Genomic DNA, 15,336 nt, shown 5'->3' with positions numbered 1-15,336 from the left:
GACTCTGGCTGTCTGCACATAATACGAGATGAATGCTGAATTCAGTTTTTCTTTATTTTCTTGAGATGCCAATAGTACCATTGTAAAAGCTAATAAAAAGATGGTTTATGTGGTGTAGCATGCAGAATAATCACAGGAAAAATTCTAGGCTATGAGGTCATGAATATTTATTTATTTATTTTTTGTATTTATTTTTGAGGGAAAAAAATTAGTGAAATTAATTTATAATTAACTTTTCATGTGATTATCATAAAGGTAATTTCCTTGTGAATCTAATGATATTCAGTACATGCCTACATATGAGTTTCCATGGAAAGAAAACTGCTTCTAAAATCAAAATTTTGCAAGGCATGCAGAGAGGCCATAAATGCCTGCCAACAGAAGAGGTATTGGAAAGAAAACTTGCGAAACTTACTGGTACATGAGAGGGTTAATTAGGAATAGTAAAATGCAAACAAAATATTAAAAATATTCAACTTTCCTGAAATGTACAGTACACATGTTAATAAACATTAAATCCTTTAAAAATTAATCATACATTTTGTTACCTGCACTCTTTCAGATACTTTTCTGTGTCCAGTCATTTTTTCTTTCAGGTGGTCAAGTCAAGTTTGCTATTTAAAAGTAATTTTCTATAATATCTTCTTGAGTTTAAAGGAAATCTGCAAAAATATTCATACTCAAAATTATATGATTTCTTTAACTAATATAACAGAGCCTATAATCTACAAAATTAATTTAAAGATCCTTTAACTAACTCATAACAATTATTCAAATCAATTCAAATTAACATTTGAAATGCACCAGATTTTTGGTTACAACTGAAGCAACAATTTCCTTCTTGACTAAGATTACAATTTTCTACCGCTTTTAGAAAGCACTGTAGCTTACTGTATTAGAATAAAAACAAGTTATAATAAGACTACAACAAAAAAACAAAAATTAAACATTTGAATCTTATCAAGAACCTTTCTGAATATCAAAGTGATATATGAATATATTTTGTGATCCTGACATTCAAGGGGTTAAGTGCTGCCAAACTACTATAGTTGCAATACATTAACTTCATAATCATAAACATCACCATCATCTTCATCATCATCATCATCATCATCATCATCATCATCATCACCATTGAAGCCCCACATTTCATCCTCATCCACACCCAGGAAGAGTTGGTTGTAGCACGGAGAGTTGCGGTCATTGTAGTGCTTGTAGGGGTTCCCCAGGTTCAAGATGGTCATACACAGCCAGCAGAAATAGATGCTGCACCGCTGGCATGTCATTTTGTTGCAGCCATCCATCTTCTGTTAACAATGGTAAGAACATGGTGAGGCATTGAAAAATTATACAATACATGAAATAACATTTTCATTAAAAACAATGCAGAAGCAGTGATTTTTTCCAGATATTTCATTTTGCAAAGTCTAAAGTCATCTTTCTTTTCCAAAGTATAAATGGGCAGCTACCATAGTTTTCCTAAAAATGGAATCATAAAAAATACTCCTTTCCACTTACCTCTATTTTAGCACGACACTTGGGACACCTTTTTGAGTTCTCTTCTAAATAATTCAGTGAGAGATATTCATCTCTCAGAGAACACAGGTATTTCTTGCCATACTGATCCTCAAGAAGTTTCTTCTGGTCTTCAGTTCCACTGATATATATTTCCATGATTTTCTTAGACTCACTATGCTTCAGGCGGCAGGGTTCAATGCCATGCCAGCCAAACCTATAAGATTGTAGGATACATGTTCAGTATTTCAAGAAAACAACAAATTCAATACTTTTCAGAAGATTTTAGGATTCTATTTGCATAATAATAATTTCTAGCATATTTTTTCACAGATAAGAAGAAATGCAACAGGCATAATGCAATTTTTGATGATGAGAACCCAGAAAACTCAAGGGCATAGCTATGAGAGCAACCTAAGTTATTGCACATATAAAAGCAACATACAGTTCTGGATCGAAAGTGAGGATAGAGAAAGCAGAACAGAAGAGAAAGGGGACTGCTGTTGGTAATTTCAGACACTTATGTTTCTGTGAGTAAAAGATGAGGAGGTTTGGTAGAGGAGAGGTGTTCCACTGATTGAAAATTACATCTAAGGCCATGAGCATAGCAAAAAGTTGGTATAGAAATAATTGGGAGAATATCAAAACACATTTTTGGTTGATACCAGAAGAGCAGCCAAATCTGAGGCAATTTCTGCTCCCCTCCCCAGATTGAATCTGAGGCTGGTATTTTTCTCTTTGCCATTTAGATTTTGAACTTTAAATGAAAACTGAATGTGTATAACATGCAAGCAGTGTAGTGTAAGAAGAAAGAGAGTTTTTAGAGGGCAGGCTGTGTGGTGTTGAAACAAAAGGAAATCTTCAGGGAGGTCACAACTGGATCAGAGGGAAGTTCACACACACACACACACACACACACACACACACACACACACACACACACACACACACACACACACACACACACTGTATATAATATATATATATATACATATATATATATATATATATATATATATATATATATATATATATATATATATATATATATATATATATATATATATATATATATATATATATCCTACCAACCTTCCATTAGCAAACACAAACAACTTGAACCTCTTACCGACATATCCCACAGAAAACAAATTTGCAAGATGGACACTGGCCCTGACCCTCCTCAATGGTGACAGGATACTGGCAGTGCAAGCGAGGACACGGCTGGATGTCTCCCAGTGATGACAGCGTTGAATTAAGCAACATCTGATCCCAGCGATTGTACAAGTCTGCTGAAACCACCTCCTGAACCTGAGAAGTAATCCATATTCCTGCTCTAAAGGAATGTTTTACCATGAAGCCTTACCAGCATAAGTATTATTTGTACGAGCATTACATAATACATACAGACCATATATATGAAGTGATGGCTGAAATACACACTACATAGGTAAAAAAAGACACATGGCATGAAATGGTATCTACCTGCTTTGGGTTGGCTTCTGAATCACACTTGTCTTCAGGGCACTTAAGGAATTTGATGTTGCCTTCACTGATTTGGACCGAGAAGAAGGAGGCCATACACTCCTTGCAGTACACATGGTGGCATGGCCAAAACTCAAGACAGTTGGCACCCAGCTTCTCCATGAAACAAACCTTGCATTCAAACACTCTTGACTTGAACACTTTTTTCTGTATCTCTTCGTTGTAATCCCTTAAGAGGTTAAGAAGATTTGTTTTGGGGCCAATGTCCTGTATGGCTCTGTTGTCATAATTCTGGCTATTCTGCCTGCTTAATGTTGTGTTTGTGCAAACAGCAGCACCATCACTATTACTACAAGAATTATCACTATTATCACATTTCTCCCCACCAGGACTGTATGTAGCACCACTATGTTCTTGGTTCACATCTGCCATGAGACCACAGGTGTGTGATGTGCCATAAGAGATGCAGGTGGGTTTTATGGTATCTAAGTCTAATGTGTCAGTTAAATCTAAGAAATCCATGGCTTCCTCCTTCAGGAACTGTGCCCAGGTGAAGGTGATCACACAGCCCTCATTCTCCTTCCAAAGCGAATCCAGTTTTTGGCACAGTTGAGTTAACTGGTCAATGAAAAATATAATTACAAATATGCAGTGTCAAACACTTTTATATATATATATATATATATATATATATATATATATATATATATATATATATATATATATATATATATATATATATATATATATATATATATATATATATATATATCAGTAAAAAAAAATGTATTAGCAGAATTTTAAACTGCAGTACTGATGACCAAAGTAAAAAATTGAAAAAAATAGTCAAGAAAAATAGTTAATGAGATGACATACAAAAGTACATAAAATATAGTGAGAAACACAAATAGCAAATCTCGTTTAAATTTTATAAATATTTCATATTTTTTGCTGACATGCTGTATATAATGTGAAAAATCTATTCTTCAGCATTGTAAACTTTAGTGGCATGCCAGTCAAGACAACCAAATTCACTTAGGCCTTGATGATCATACCAGTGTGATTGGTTCTATGCTGGAACTGCATTACCTTGAATGCCCCACCTGAGGTTTAATTCTCAGCAACAGTCTCTAGTGATCAATTCATATATCACACTTTTAGATTAATTTTTCATTGTTATATAAGTTGCATTAATCAATCACAAGGCTTCTCACGTAATTGAAACATAAGGTAATTGTGAAACGGACATGTAATCCACTCACCTGTGTCCTGTTGAGCCACTTGCAGGAGAGGGTGAAGCTTGGTGGGTGCTGTGACGGGTACATGGCTGGGAAGGTGAAGTGGAGGTGGATGGGGGGAAGATACTTCACCTGGTGCCTCTCCTCCACAACTTCACCTGCACACCAAAACAAGATGTTATAATGAGATGCAGGAACATTTTTTTGAATGGCCATGACAAGTTTTCAATTTCATCCTTGCATTACCTTATTTTCACATTCTATCTTTATTTCTTATACTATTGCATTCTACTCTATATATCATATCATAATACAGCAGTCAATTCTAACAAAGATTACTTTATTTAACTGATATATTAAAAACAAGTGCAGTACAATTAAAAAATCTTTGCAAATTTTCCTTTTACAATATTTCTTATCATACTGCCATTTACTCACTTAGCTTACATAGGTAGACCTACATTAGATTAATAGATTTCAATATTCAGGTCTTATAACTGCCTTACCAGTGTCCTTTGTGAGCCTTGACAGCAATGTAAAGTCTGGGGGAAGGTCTAAGTGGATGGCCAGCACACCACCACGGGCTGTGCTGCTGCCATCAACTTCTGCCTCCGCCTCTGCCTGGATAGATGTAAAGCTTTCCTCGTAGATGCTAGCCAGCACAAGCAGTTCATCCTCCTGAGATTCAGCATCAAGGGACATGTTCCAATTCTGCAGCAAATGTATCAGTGAGAGGAACTGATTATGTCACCATCATAAAAATGCAATATGATGCATCAGTTGTTATATTACTGCACTTTACTGAATGAGAGATAATGTTCAATTCCAATGTTATACATAAAAGGAAGGTAAAGGTAAAATCTTACAAAATATGATATCTTTGTTACAATAAGACAAGACTAATTTGGTAGCTAGGGTAGAGTCAGAGTGTGTTACAGTGCTGCCACTTTTCCTAACACTACACCAAGTAACTTCTGTGATACATCTGAAAGATGCTAGAAATAAGATGGAGAAATAATATCTATCTATCTATCTATCTATCTATCTATCTATCTATCTATCTATATATATATATATATATATATATATATATATATATATATATATATATATATATATATATATATATATATATATATATATATATATATATATATATATATATATATATATATATATATATATGAGGGTTACTGACCAAGAACAACATATATTTAAAAAAAAAAAAAGTCCACAAATGCCAGTTCCCTGAGCAATGCCAAATAAAATGATCAAATGGCAGAGGATAAGTGTCTTGAACCCTCCCTCTTGAAAGAATTTGTCATAGGAAGGAGGAAATACAAAAGTAGGTAGGGAGTTTCAGCTTACCAGAGAAAGGGATGAATGAGTGAGAATACAGGTAAGCTCTTGCATTAGAAAGGCAGGCATAAGAGGGGTGGGAGAAAGAAGAAAGTCTTGTGCAGCGAGGCCGTGGTAGGAGGATAGGCATGCAGTTAGCAAGATCAGAAGAGCAGTTAGCATGAAAATAGCAGAAGATAGCAAGAGATGTAACACTGCAGTGATGGGAGAGAGGCTGAAGACAATCAGTTAGAGGAGAGGAGATGATAAGACAAAAAGCTTTTGATTCCATTCTGTCTAAAATAGTGGTATGAGTAGTACCCGCCTCCATACATGTGAAGCATACTCCATACATGGATGGATAAGGACCTTGTACAGAGTCAGCAGTTGGGGGGAGGAGGGGTGATAAAAACTGGTGGAGATGACTCAGAATGCCTAACTTTATGGAAGCTGTTTTAGCTAGGGATGAGATGTGAAGTTTCCAGTTTAGATTATAAAATAAAGGACAGACTGAGGATGTTCAGTGTAAAAGAAGGGGACAAATGAGTGTCAGTGAAGAAGAGGGATCAGAACTCAGGCATTCTGTGGCTTCCCTGTGTGAGCTGTTTACTTTCTGAAGGCTTGGACGTCAACAAATAGACATGGAAAAGTGCAGGGTGGTATCATCAGCATAGGAATGGATAGGACAAAAAGTTTGGTTGAAGAGATCATTGATTAATAATAAAGAGTGGATGACAGGATGTTACATAAATATTATAATATCCCACAAAAAATAAAATTAATCATACATATAGTATATCTATACATCAATAAAGAAACATGACATAAATATTGTACAATGTTGCTAGGAAAATGTTATCCTCATTCACTTTTATAGATGTTTTAAGGTGGGCAACTATGTTATGTAGTATAACTATATTTAGAAGATACTCTGAAGGAATACAACTGGGAAATGTATCATTTACTAAATGAAAAAAAAATATTAAACTTATTGTGATGGGCTACACTCACCCACCCAACCTGACCCCCCCTGAGGTGGTGACCTCATCTTGACATGTTACTTTTATCAACTCACACCAGGTTTAATGTGGGCAAGTTTGTTACATTTAATAATACTTATAAGGTAATTTGAAGGAATATAAGCAGGAAATATATAATTTACTTAACAAAAAATAAATAATAATGAAAATAAACAGTGAACTCATTGGGGATAGTGCAGCGCAGGTGACCTCACCATGACAGGAATCACCCACCATGCGTTCCCTGGGAGGTGATCCACCTGATTTTGTTTTAGGAAAAAGAGACAGTGCTGCACCCACACCCTTACCTCACCCTGACCACCAAGTTTGTCTTATTACAATATACAGAGTAAAAGTACAAATTAAGGTGTTTCAACTTGTTCATCATGGTAAGTTCCTAAAATTGAAAGATTATTGTCACTCCTCTAAGCACTGACCCTATATCCACTTCACAATAAGTTGCCACAAGAAATCAGTCAAGCAAAGGGATCTATACTGAGGATGTGTCAGCCCATGGAGGACAACACAACAAAAGTCACTTAGGGTTCTATAGTAACTTGCACTGCTTAAAATGACAGAACTTGTGGCAAGCAAAATATATAACAATACCCTAAGCAAGAAAACTCCATAAAAATCTTTTCCATAATCACTATAAATTTCTGACAGATAAAATTACAATTATTATAATGATATCTAACAACATGGAATGGTGATAACATTGTATATTATACAGCTGAAGTGAAAACCAGGGAAAGCATCAAATTTAGCAAAGTTTCTGGCACTAGCGTGGATGTGAGGTCCCCGTATGGCAGGGCTGTGTCCAGTTTCCAGTTGCATATTTTCCTTGCAGTGTTACCAGGACAGGTGAAGATACTACTCTCTTTCTCTCTCCAAACAAGATATATAATCACCATTACATTGCTAAATGTGCAGTCTCTCTCTCTCTCTCTCTCTCTCTCTCTCTCTCTCTCTCTCTCTCTCTCTCTCTCTCTCTCTCTCTCTCTCTCTCTCTCTCTCTCTTTGTGTGTGTGTGTGTGTGTGTGTGTGTGTGTGTGTGTGATTCACCTACGGTCGTCTGCTGGTCACCTAGCCAGCCGTTACCCTACGGAAAGAGCTCAGAGCTCATAGTGACCGATCTTTGGGTAGGACTGAGACCACTTACACACCACACACGGGGACAGCAAGGTCACAACCCTTCGGGTCACATCCTGTACCTACTTGCTGCTAGCTGAACAGGGGCTACACACTAAGAGGCTCACCCATTTGCCTTGCCACGCCTGGGATTAAAACCCGGGCCTTCTTGGTTGTGAGCCGAGCATGCTAACCACTACACTATGCGGTGTGTATGTGTGTGTGTGCTTCTCTCTCTCTCTCTCTCTCTCTCTCCAGACATATATATGATCACTTTTATGTCACTAGACATGCATAATCTCTCTCTCTTTCTCTTCAGACATACAGATGATCACTTTTATGTCACTAGACATGCATAGTCTCTCTCTCTCTCTCTCTCTGGCAAGAGATATCATCACCTTTAAGTTGCGAGATGAGCAGTGTGTGTGTGTATGTGTGTGTGTGTGTGTGTGTGTGTGATTCACCTACAGTTGTCTGCTGGTCACCCAGCCAGCCGTTATCCTATGGAAAGAGCTCAGAGCTCATAATGACCAATCTTTGGGTAGGACTGAGACCACTTACACACCACACACTGGGACAGTGAGGCCACAACCCCTCGGGTTACTTTCCGTACCTACTTGCTGCTAGGTGAACAGGGGCTACACATTAAGAGGCTCGCCCATTTGCCTCGCTGCTCCCGGGATTCGAACTTGGGCCTTCTTGGTTGTGAGCCAGGCATGCTAACCACTACACATGTGTGTGTGTGTGTGTGTGTGTGTGTGTGTGTGTGTGTGTGTGTGTGTGTGTGTGTGTGTGAGAGAGAGAGAGAGAGAGAGAGAGAGAGAGAGAGAGAGAGAGAGAGAGAGAGAGAGAGAGAGAGAGAGAGAGAGAGAGAGAGAGAGAGAGAGAGAGAGAGAGAGAGAGAGAGAGAGAGATAGTATCCTCACCTGACCTAATGCACTGCAAGGAAAATACACAACTGACAACTCAGGCCTGCCAGACACGTCCCAGCCAGCTGGGGACCCCACATCGACACTAGTGCCAAGTTCCTGTCACTGTAATGGAAATATAAGGACACTCCAGTGGACCAACTGTCATACACGAGGGCAACTCCTGTGGGCTTTGTCACCTATAATTCTAACCCCAAAATCGTAGATAACTCTCAATAACTTTTCCATCCAGGCAGCATTTGCAATCACCAAGCTCAAATGTCCTTGAACAGGTGAACATGTATTCTAACACCTGAAATGCTAGTTTACCCTAAATCCTTAACTCAAAAAAAAAAAAAAAAAAAAAAAAAAAAAAAAATAGCTTACAGTGAAAATTAATGTGACCCATCACTCGACACAAGCACCACCAACTAGTAAGTATGCACAAGCCACTGCCAACACATGCACCACTGGCTCAACACCTGCTGGGAGGCCGCGGCGGCAACTCACACATAACCGGTGTCAGCATTACTATGTTGAATCTGTTTCTGTTTTTTGCCCCTCGAGATGCATGTGTGGCTTACCTGTGAGGAGCAAGGTCATGCAGTCTCATGCACTCCACCTGTGTTACGTTCTGGGATACTCTTGGTCCACCTAGTACACCTTCACTGCCGCTCAGCTGACTAGCTGTCTTCCTGCCTCTGTACGGCGGTGCTATGCATGTTCAAATGTTACGCAATTTCGTTTGTTGCATAAAAGAATTGTAATCTACTTATACATAATAGAAAATAGTAAATCGAGTTCCGTTACATGATATAATACGTCAATTTAGTTTACTCCACTGTCAAGTATATCCTACCCAGCAGTCAGTCCCGTTACATCAGTCGTCTTTTTTTTTTTTTACCGATACGTATATATCCAAAAATAGCAAATTGAATTGTTATATTGTCATACGCCACTATAGTTTACTCCATTGTCAAATATATCCTAGTTATCCTATCCAGCAGCCAGTTTCGTTGCATCAAAGTATCGTAATCTTATACTTAACAAAAAATAGCATGTTGTCATGTCATGTTGTAATCATGTTGTCATATACGCATTAAATGTATTAATACGTACACGTTATCTCCATTATAAAGTACTATTACAACAGCCAGTTTCGTTGCATCAGAGTATCGTAATCTTTCGAGTTCCACGAGGCAAGAAGCAATTAGAATATTCAGACGAGTTGTCACAAATGGGTTAACATGTCATGTCATGTCTCCTAGCAGCCATCCAAACACTTCGAGTAAGGATGGAGGTGCATGATTCACACGTTGCCAGTATTAGGATCAAGAGCTAGATTATCTTTTGATCCTGTTGATCCCAGACACGAAAGACTTACTCAGAGTTCAACACACACATACACACACATGCGATACCTATATACAGTTTAACTAGTTTAACTATCGTAGATTTTATGTGAGCGAGGTCGCTAAGTAGTGGGCGGGTTACACCAAGTTTGTGTGCCTGCGGAATGTGTACCTTTTCAACATACGTTATCTAATGTCCCTTACTTAACTCTGAAGCACAAAGTCGACACGAGTAATGCGCGCTGTTTGATGAAAGACAAGGTGTGTATAGGCATTTATTTATCGAACTATTTCAGCGTTACTAGCGCGACAAGTAAGGGAGAAAAAATATATAATCTCCCTGTCTTCCTTTACTATTATGACTCACCAGACAGTGTAGTAATATGGTGACATCAGATATAAAGCAATCTCTAGAGCTTTGGATGAAACTGGGCATTTCGATTAGTGAGTTGAATTGAAATAGGATTGAAGGAGTGACTTAAGAGGGATGAGTAAGGAGTAAGTTTGAGTCTGAGTCTGAGTTGGAAGGATGAATACGAAACATGGATAATAGGGGATAAATTAGAAGGTTGGGTAAGGAAGAATAAGATGAGTAAGAGGGGTGCAGACAGACGAGTTGAAAGGGATGAATTAGATTTAAACAGAATGATTACAAAAGGATAAGAAGAAACAGAGCCGTTTCTTGCTACAGTATATGAGAAATACGCGGCTGCATAGGGCCCCAATTAAGGCAACCATGGCCCCCAAGCTCCCATAATAATAATAATAATAATAATAATAATAATAATAATAATAATAATAATAATAATTATTATTATTATTATTATTATTATTACTACTACTATTACTACTACTACTACTAAAATATGTGTTGAGTATCAACAGATTCACTAAAATTCTGATTAATCTCCAGAAATTCAGATATTTTTAGGAATTTTGCTATGTTCTGAAATTTGGATCAGAGGACTCCAGAGAACGCTTCCTGCACCTACAAACGTGTCCTTCTTTGCCCACGTCAAACTGAGGTTGCACGTACGTAGCGTCACTGTGTCAGCCTCAGGCTGCTCAGACATCAGTCAGTGGCGACCAAGGAAGTAATATTCTTGGTGGCGACTGAGGAATGACGGTGACGTGGCGTCGAAAAGGATATACCTTTCTGGTGCCAAGAAAAGAAAAAAAAGAAGAAAGATTTCCTGTGGTAATTTTCTTCCCCTTATTCGATTTTTTTTTTTATTCTACATATATTTAAATATTTTTGGAAATAATACCTTCACGTATAGCATATAATATGGAGGGTGTATTTAACTTGCTCATTTTTTTTTTGAGTAACTTTTATAGTCTGCGCCCCTTACTTTTCGCTTTCTCACACCTAGCTAAGTTTTTCTTCTTCTTTTCGTTCTCTCTCATGGATAAGCTATGGTATCTAGCCTCGGGTCAGTTGATCTAGCAAATTTTACCAATTTTCATTTTTATCTCTGTTATATTTGTGTACTTTGTAATTTCAAAATTGTGTGTATATCTTTAAGGGACACTGCTACTGTATCATGGGAATGATAAGTTAAAGAAAGTAGGCTAACATATTTACGAATTCAGGTTTTTTCCTCTTAAAGTCCACCAAGTTGATACATTTAAATGTGAAAGGAGTGGTCCAAACCATTTTGGAGGAATGGGAATCCACCCATCATAGTTTCACAACGTAGGGACCCAAAACAGCATTTCTCATAAGGTCCCCAAAAGGCTAGAAATGCCCCTCAAAGAGAGAGAGAGAGAGAGAGAGAGAGAGAGAGAGAGAGAGAGAGAGAGAGAGAGAGAGAGAGAGAGAGAGAGAGAGAGAGAGAGAGAGACTTACTTATCTCGGTGACTGCAATATTTCCTCATGATTATGATGGTTGTGGTGGTGGTGATCGGTGTCGCCGTCAGTAATGGGGAGGACATGTCACCAGGTCTGGGTGGAGGCGGCGCGGGGGGAGCGGGAAAGGGATGGGTGTGTATAGATCGTTCATGGGAGCAGAAGTGATGGAAGTGGCTGAACCGCTTGTGGCAGAACGCGCACCTGTAATGTATTGACTTACTTTTTTTTTAGGTCAGGTTAGGTTAGGTTATGTCATTGTTAAATTATACTAGATTAATTAAGGCCCGTGTCACACTGGGCGGCGAAACCGCGAGGCCGCGTGGTCACACGATACAGTTTCTCGAGAATATTGTGCTGAGATTTATTCCTGACAATTTTTTTTAGGCAACTCACCGAGTTTGGTCACACGGCGGACTATTGCATTCTAGGAAATATCGGCTGAAAAGAAGCAAAACAAACATGGATCCGGACTTTGCAGCGATTTTCTAATTAACATGAATGAATCAATTAATCTGATATTTGTTTCTCAAAAAAAAAAAAAAAAAGTAACATTTTAATTTGGGATGGCAAGCCACCCACAGGGGCTAAACGGGTTTATTAAACCTAACCTCAACCTCAAATCACGAAGTGATAAGCAAGGTAATATTAAAGGCAAGCTTTCACTGAACTCGTTGTGGCAGACTCAGCAGAGGAACACACACAGGTGGCGAAGTACTAGAGCGATCAGCTGACCTTCCTCGTTTTTTTACCATAACTTGCCCACCTCGAGGAGAAATTACCATCATGCTGGTGGTCGAGATTTCGCGGAATATTCTGCCAAGTTTCTCATGAAATGTTGCCGACTTTGAATCTCGCCACAAAATTCTCGACAAACCGTCTCGTGTGACCACACCTTAAATTAGCGCAATGGACAATGGCGCCAGCCTCTGTCAACAACGAGCAACACAATGCCGCTAGCTAGCTCACTCACACTTCTCATACATATGTGTACTCATATGACACTACTCTATACATACAGCATGCTCATGTGCTCACCTACAGGGCTGCTACATATACACGTCCCTAACAATAATAATCAAGAAGGCTTAAGGGAAGACGAATAGGGGAAGAGAGATGCTGAAAGAAGGATAGAGGGTGAGAGGAAGGATTATACATATATATATATATATATATATATATATATATATATATATATATATATATATATATATATATATATATATATATATATATATATATATATATATATACACACCACCTTTAGGTGTGAGGCTTTTGAGAGTAGAAATCTTAATCTGTCACTAGACCCGTAAAATTACTCTTAAAAACCAGTTTCATTTCAACTAAAGGCTTTTAAGTATATAAATCCTGTTAATCTGCCAACAGAACTGTAAAAACACGCTTAAAAACCCATGTGCCACTTTAGTTAGAGGCACTTGAGTGTAGAAATCCCGTTAATCTGTCACTAAAACCGTAAAAAACACCCTTAAAAACCCGCCTGTTGCTTCAACTGGTCATTTGAGGGTACAAATCTTGTTAACCAATCACTAGAACCATAAAAACACCCTTAAAAAACATGAAAATTCAATAAGAATTTTTAGAAAGTAGTGAAGAAGTGTTTCAGAATACAGGCCAGCCAGTGTAAACTCGAGCCACAAAGTGATGGAGCCAGTACATGCCTTTTTCCCCACTCAGCCTTCCACATCTTGTGATCCTTGGTGGATTAACTCAGTGCCATGTAAAAGGGTGGCGGTTGGCTTACAGGAAGGCGATCAACTACAACAATTCACACCTTTCGGTTGTGCGCCTTCTCCCACCCCTCTACAATCAAAGAAAATGCCACACACACACACACACACACACACACACACACACACACAGCATGTCTGAAAACACTTAGAAATATCTGGGAAAAAAAAAAACTGGAAATCATACTAATTATTGACGAAAAGAGATTGGAAGGGAAGTTGCCGCTCTGATGACGTCATAGAGGCCGTTATTTTCGTACGTACGTATTTCAATTTGAAAATGACCCTTCGAAAAAAGGCAGCTAGATCTGAATCCTTTACATATTCTTACAGGCCAAATACTTTAACTAATACCGTGAATATAAAGATATTTTAAGTTTCAGTGATATTAAATATATATATATATATATATATATATATATATATATATATATATATATATATATATATATATATATATATATATATATATATATATATATATATATATATATATATATAATAGTCTGGAAAATCTAGGAATCTTGAGCTCTATTAAAACAATTCAAATGTCCACTCATTTTGACTTTACAAGAATAAAGAAAAATAAAATAAAATAAAATAAAATAAAATATGGACTATTGCTACAAATAATTTAAAGTTAGTTAAAAGCAGAAATAAACAATTCACTGGAAAAAAAAAAAGTTGGAACATTAACACAATGAAAAACAATCTTACAGTCCACTAATTTGATTTAACAGGAGTGAAAACACTTTAAAAATCATGAACAATTCTTGGAAGCAATAGGAACTTAATTATAAGCTGAAATGAAAATCAAGGAAAAAAAATTATTGTAAAAAAAAAAAAAACACCCTATTTACACATAAAACTACGCCAAAATCAACATATTTCACTTAACAGACATACGGAAAACACTTAAAAAGAGTAACTAAATATTTTTAAAACCATAAAATCTTACATACTAGTCCAAAATAAACAAGTTATGTAAAAAAAAAAAAAAAAAAAAACTTGGAATAGGCTAGGACAGGTATACTTCAGATGGCGGCGGGTCAGTGGAATGGACGATCGCCATTTTCCCTCATTTAAACCTTCGTCAAACTTAAACCAGGCAATGGCGGATATATCTGAACAGCGGATATGAGAGCTTGTCATATAGCTCCATTTTGTGACAGGATTGGTTTGATTGGTTTAATACAAAAGCAGATAATAACTGGTAAATAGGGACGACCTGTCGTCTCTGTTATGTATCAATATCTGGCTAAATTTCCAGTCAGATGTTAAATAAACTAATGATAAATAAATCATCTAAAAAAATACCAAAATAACGAATAATAATACTCAAATATAACTGGAAGACGCTCCCACAAGTTAAACAGGCGAAGGTATTAGAGCTGTACTCACCTTGATTACGTAGTCGTGCTTCTGTGGTTATTTTATGGCGTATAGTCCAGTAAGACGTTGCGGGATGTGGAAACATCTGTGCCTGTATGTATGGCTATGTTCAGAAACGCTTTGCTCTCTCACCGCGACACGATCTGCCGGTTCTCAAGACCGTTTCTTCTTTGCATAATGTAGAAGTCGTTAGTTTGTCACCAGAATCGTAAAAACACTTTTAAAAACCCGTGTCACTTCAACTAGAGGCCTTTGAAACAGTGGAGATGCAGGGCAGATGTGTTTCAAAATATGGTCCCACCGAAAGAGATACACTCTGGACCACCACCTCGACCGATCACCCACTACCGCTCACCTA

At 37.5% G+C, this 15,336-nt stretch overlaps 1 protein-coding gene across 4 annotated transcripts in view; it reads right to left on the bottom strand.

Moving 5' to 3' along the window:
* Positions 1-15,336, bottom strand: part of LOC135109680 (E3 ubiquitin-protein ligase RNF14-like) — a 17,617-nt gene extending 2,281 nt beyond the window's left edge. Inside the window, exons 1-8 of one of the 4 annotated variants that reach the window (XM_064021220.1) lie at positions 14,988-15,336; positions 11,836-12,039; positions 4,745-4,949; positions 4,263-4,396; positions 3,001-3,618; positions 2,645-2,826; positions 1,519-1,732; positions 1-1,307 (exon numbers count right to left, since the gene is read on the bottom strand). The exon at positions 1-1,307 is cut by the window's left edge and continues 2,281 nt beyond it. In XM_064021220.1, coding sequence (XP_063877290.1) covers positions 1,044-1,307; positions 1,519-1,732; positions 2,645-2,826; positions 3,001-3,618; positions 4,263-4,396; positions 4,745-4,940 — 1,608 coding nt within the window. In that variant the 5' untranslated portion in view covers positions 4,941-4,949; positions 11,836-12,039; positions 14,988-15,336 and the 3' untranslated portion in view covers positions 1-1,043. Of the gene's footprint in view, positions 1,308-1,518; positions 1,733-2,644; positions 2,827-3,000; positions 3,619-4,262; positions 4,397-4,744; positions 4,950-9,021; positions 9,159-9,218; positions 9,372-11,835; positions 12,040-14,987 lie in introns of those variants that run through there. The other 3 variants (XM_064021221.1, XM_064021219.1, XM_064021222.1) reach the window with 3 other exon arrangements.

This window comes from Scylla paramamosain, chromosome 19 (genome assembly GCF_035594125.1).
Source record: "Scylla paramamosain isolate STU-SP2022 chromosome 19, ASM3559412v1, whole genome shotgun sequence".
NCBI classification, from domain to species: Eukaryota; Metazoa; Arthropoda; class Malacostraca; order Decapoda; family Portunidae; genus Scylla; species Scylla paramamosain.
Note: the sequence above shows the minus strand (reverse complement) of the source record. Positions and strands in the feature narration are given on the sequence as shown.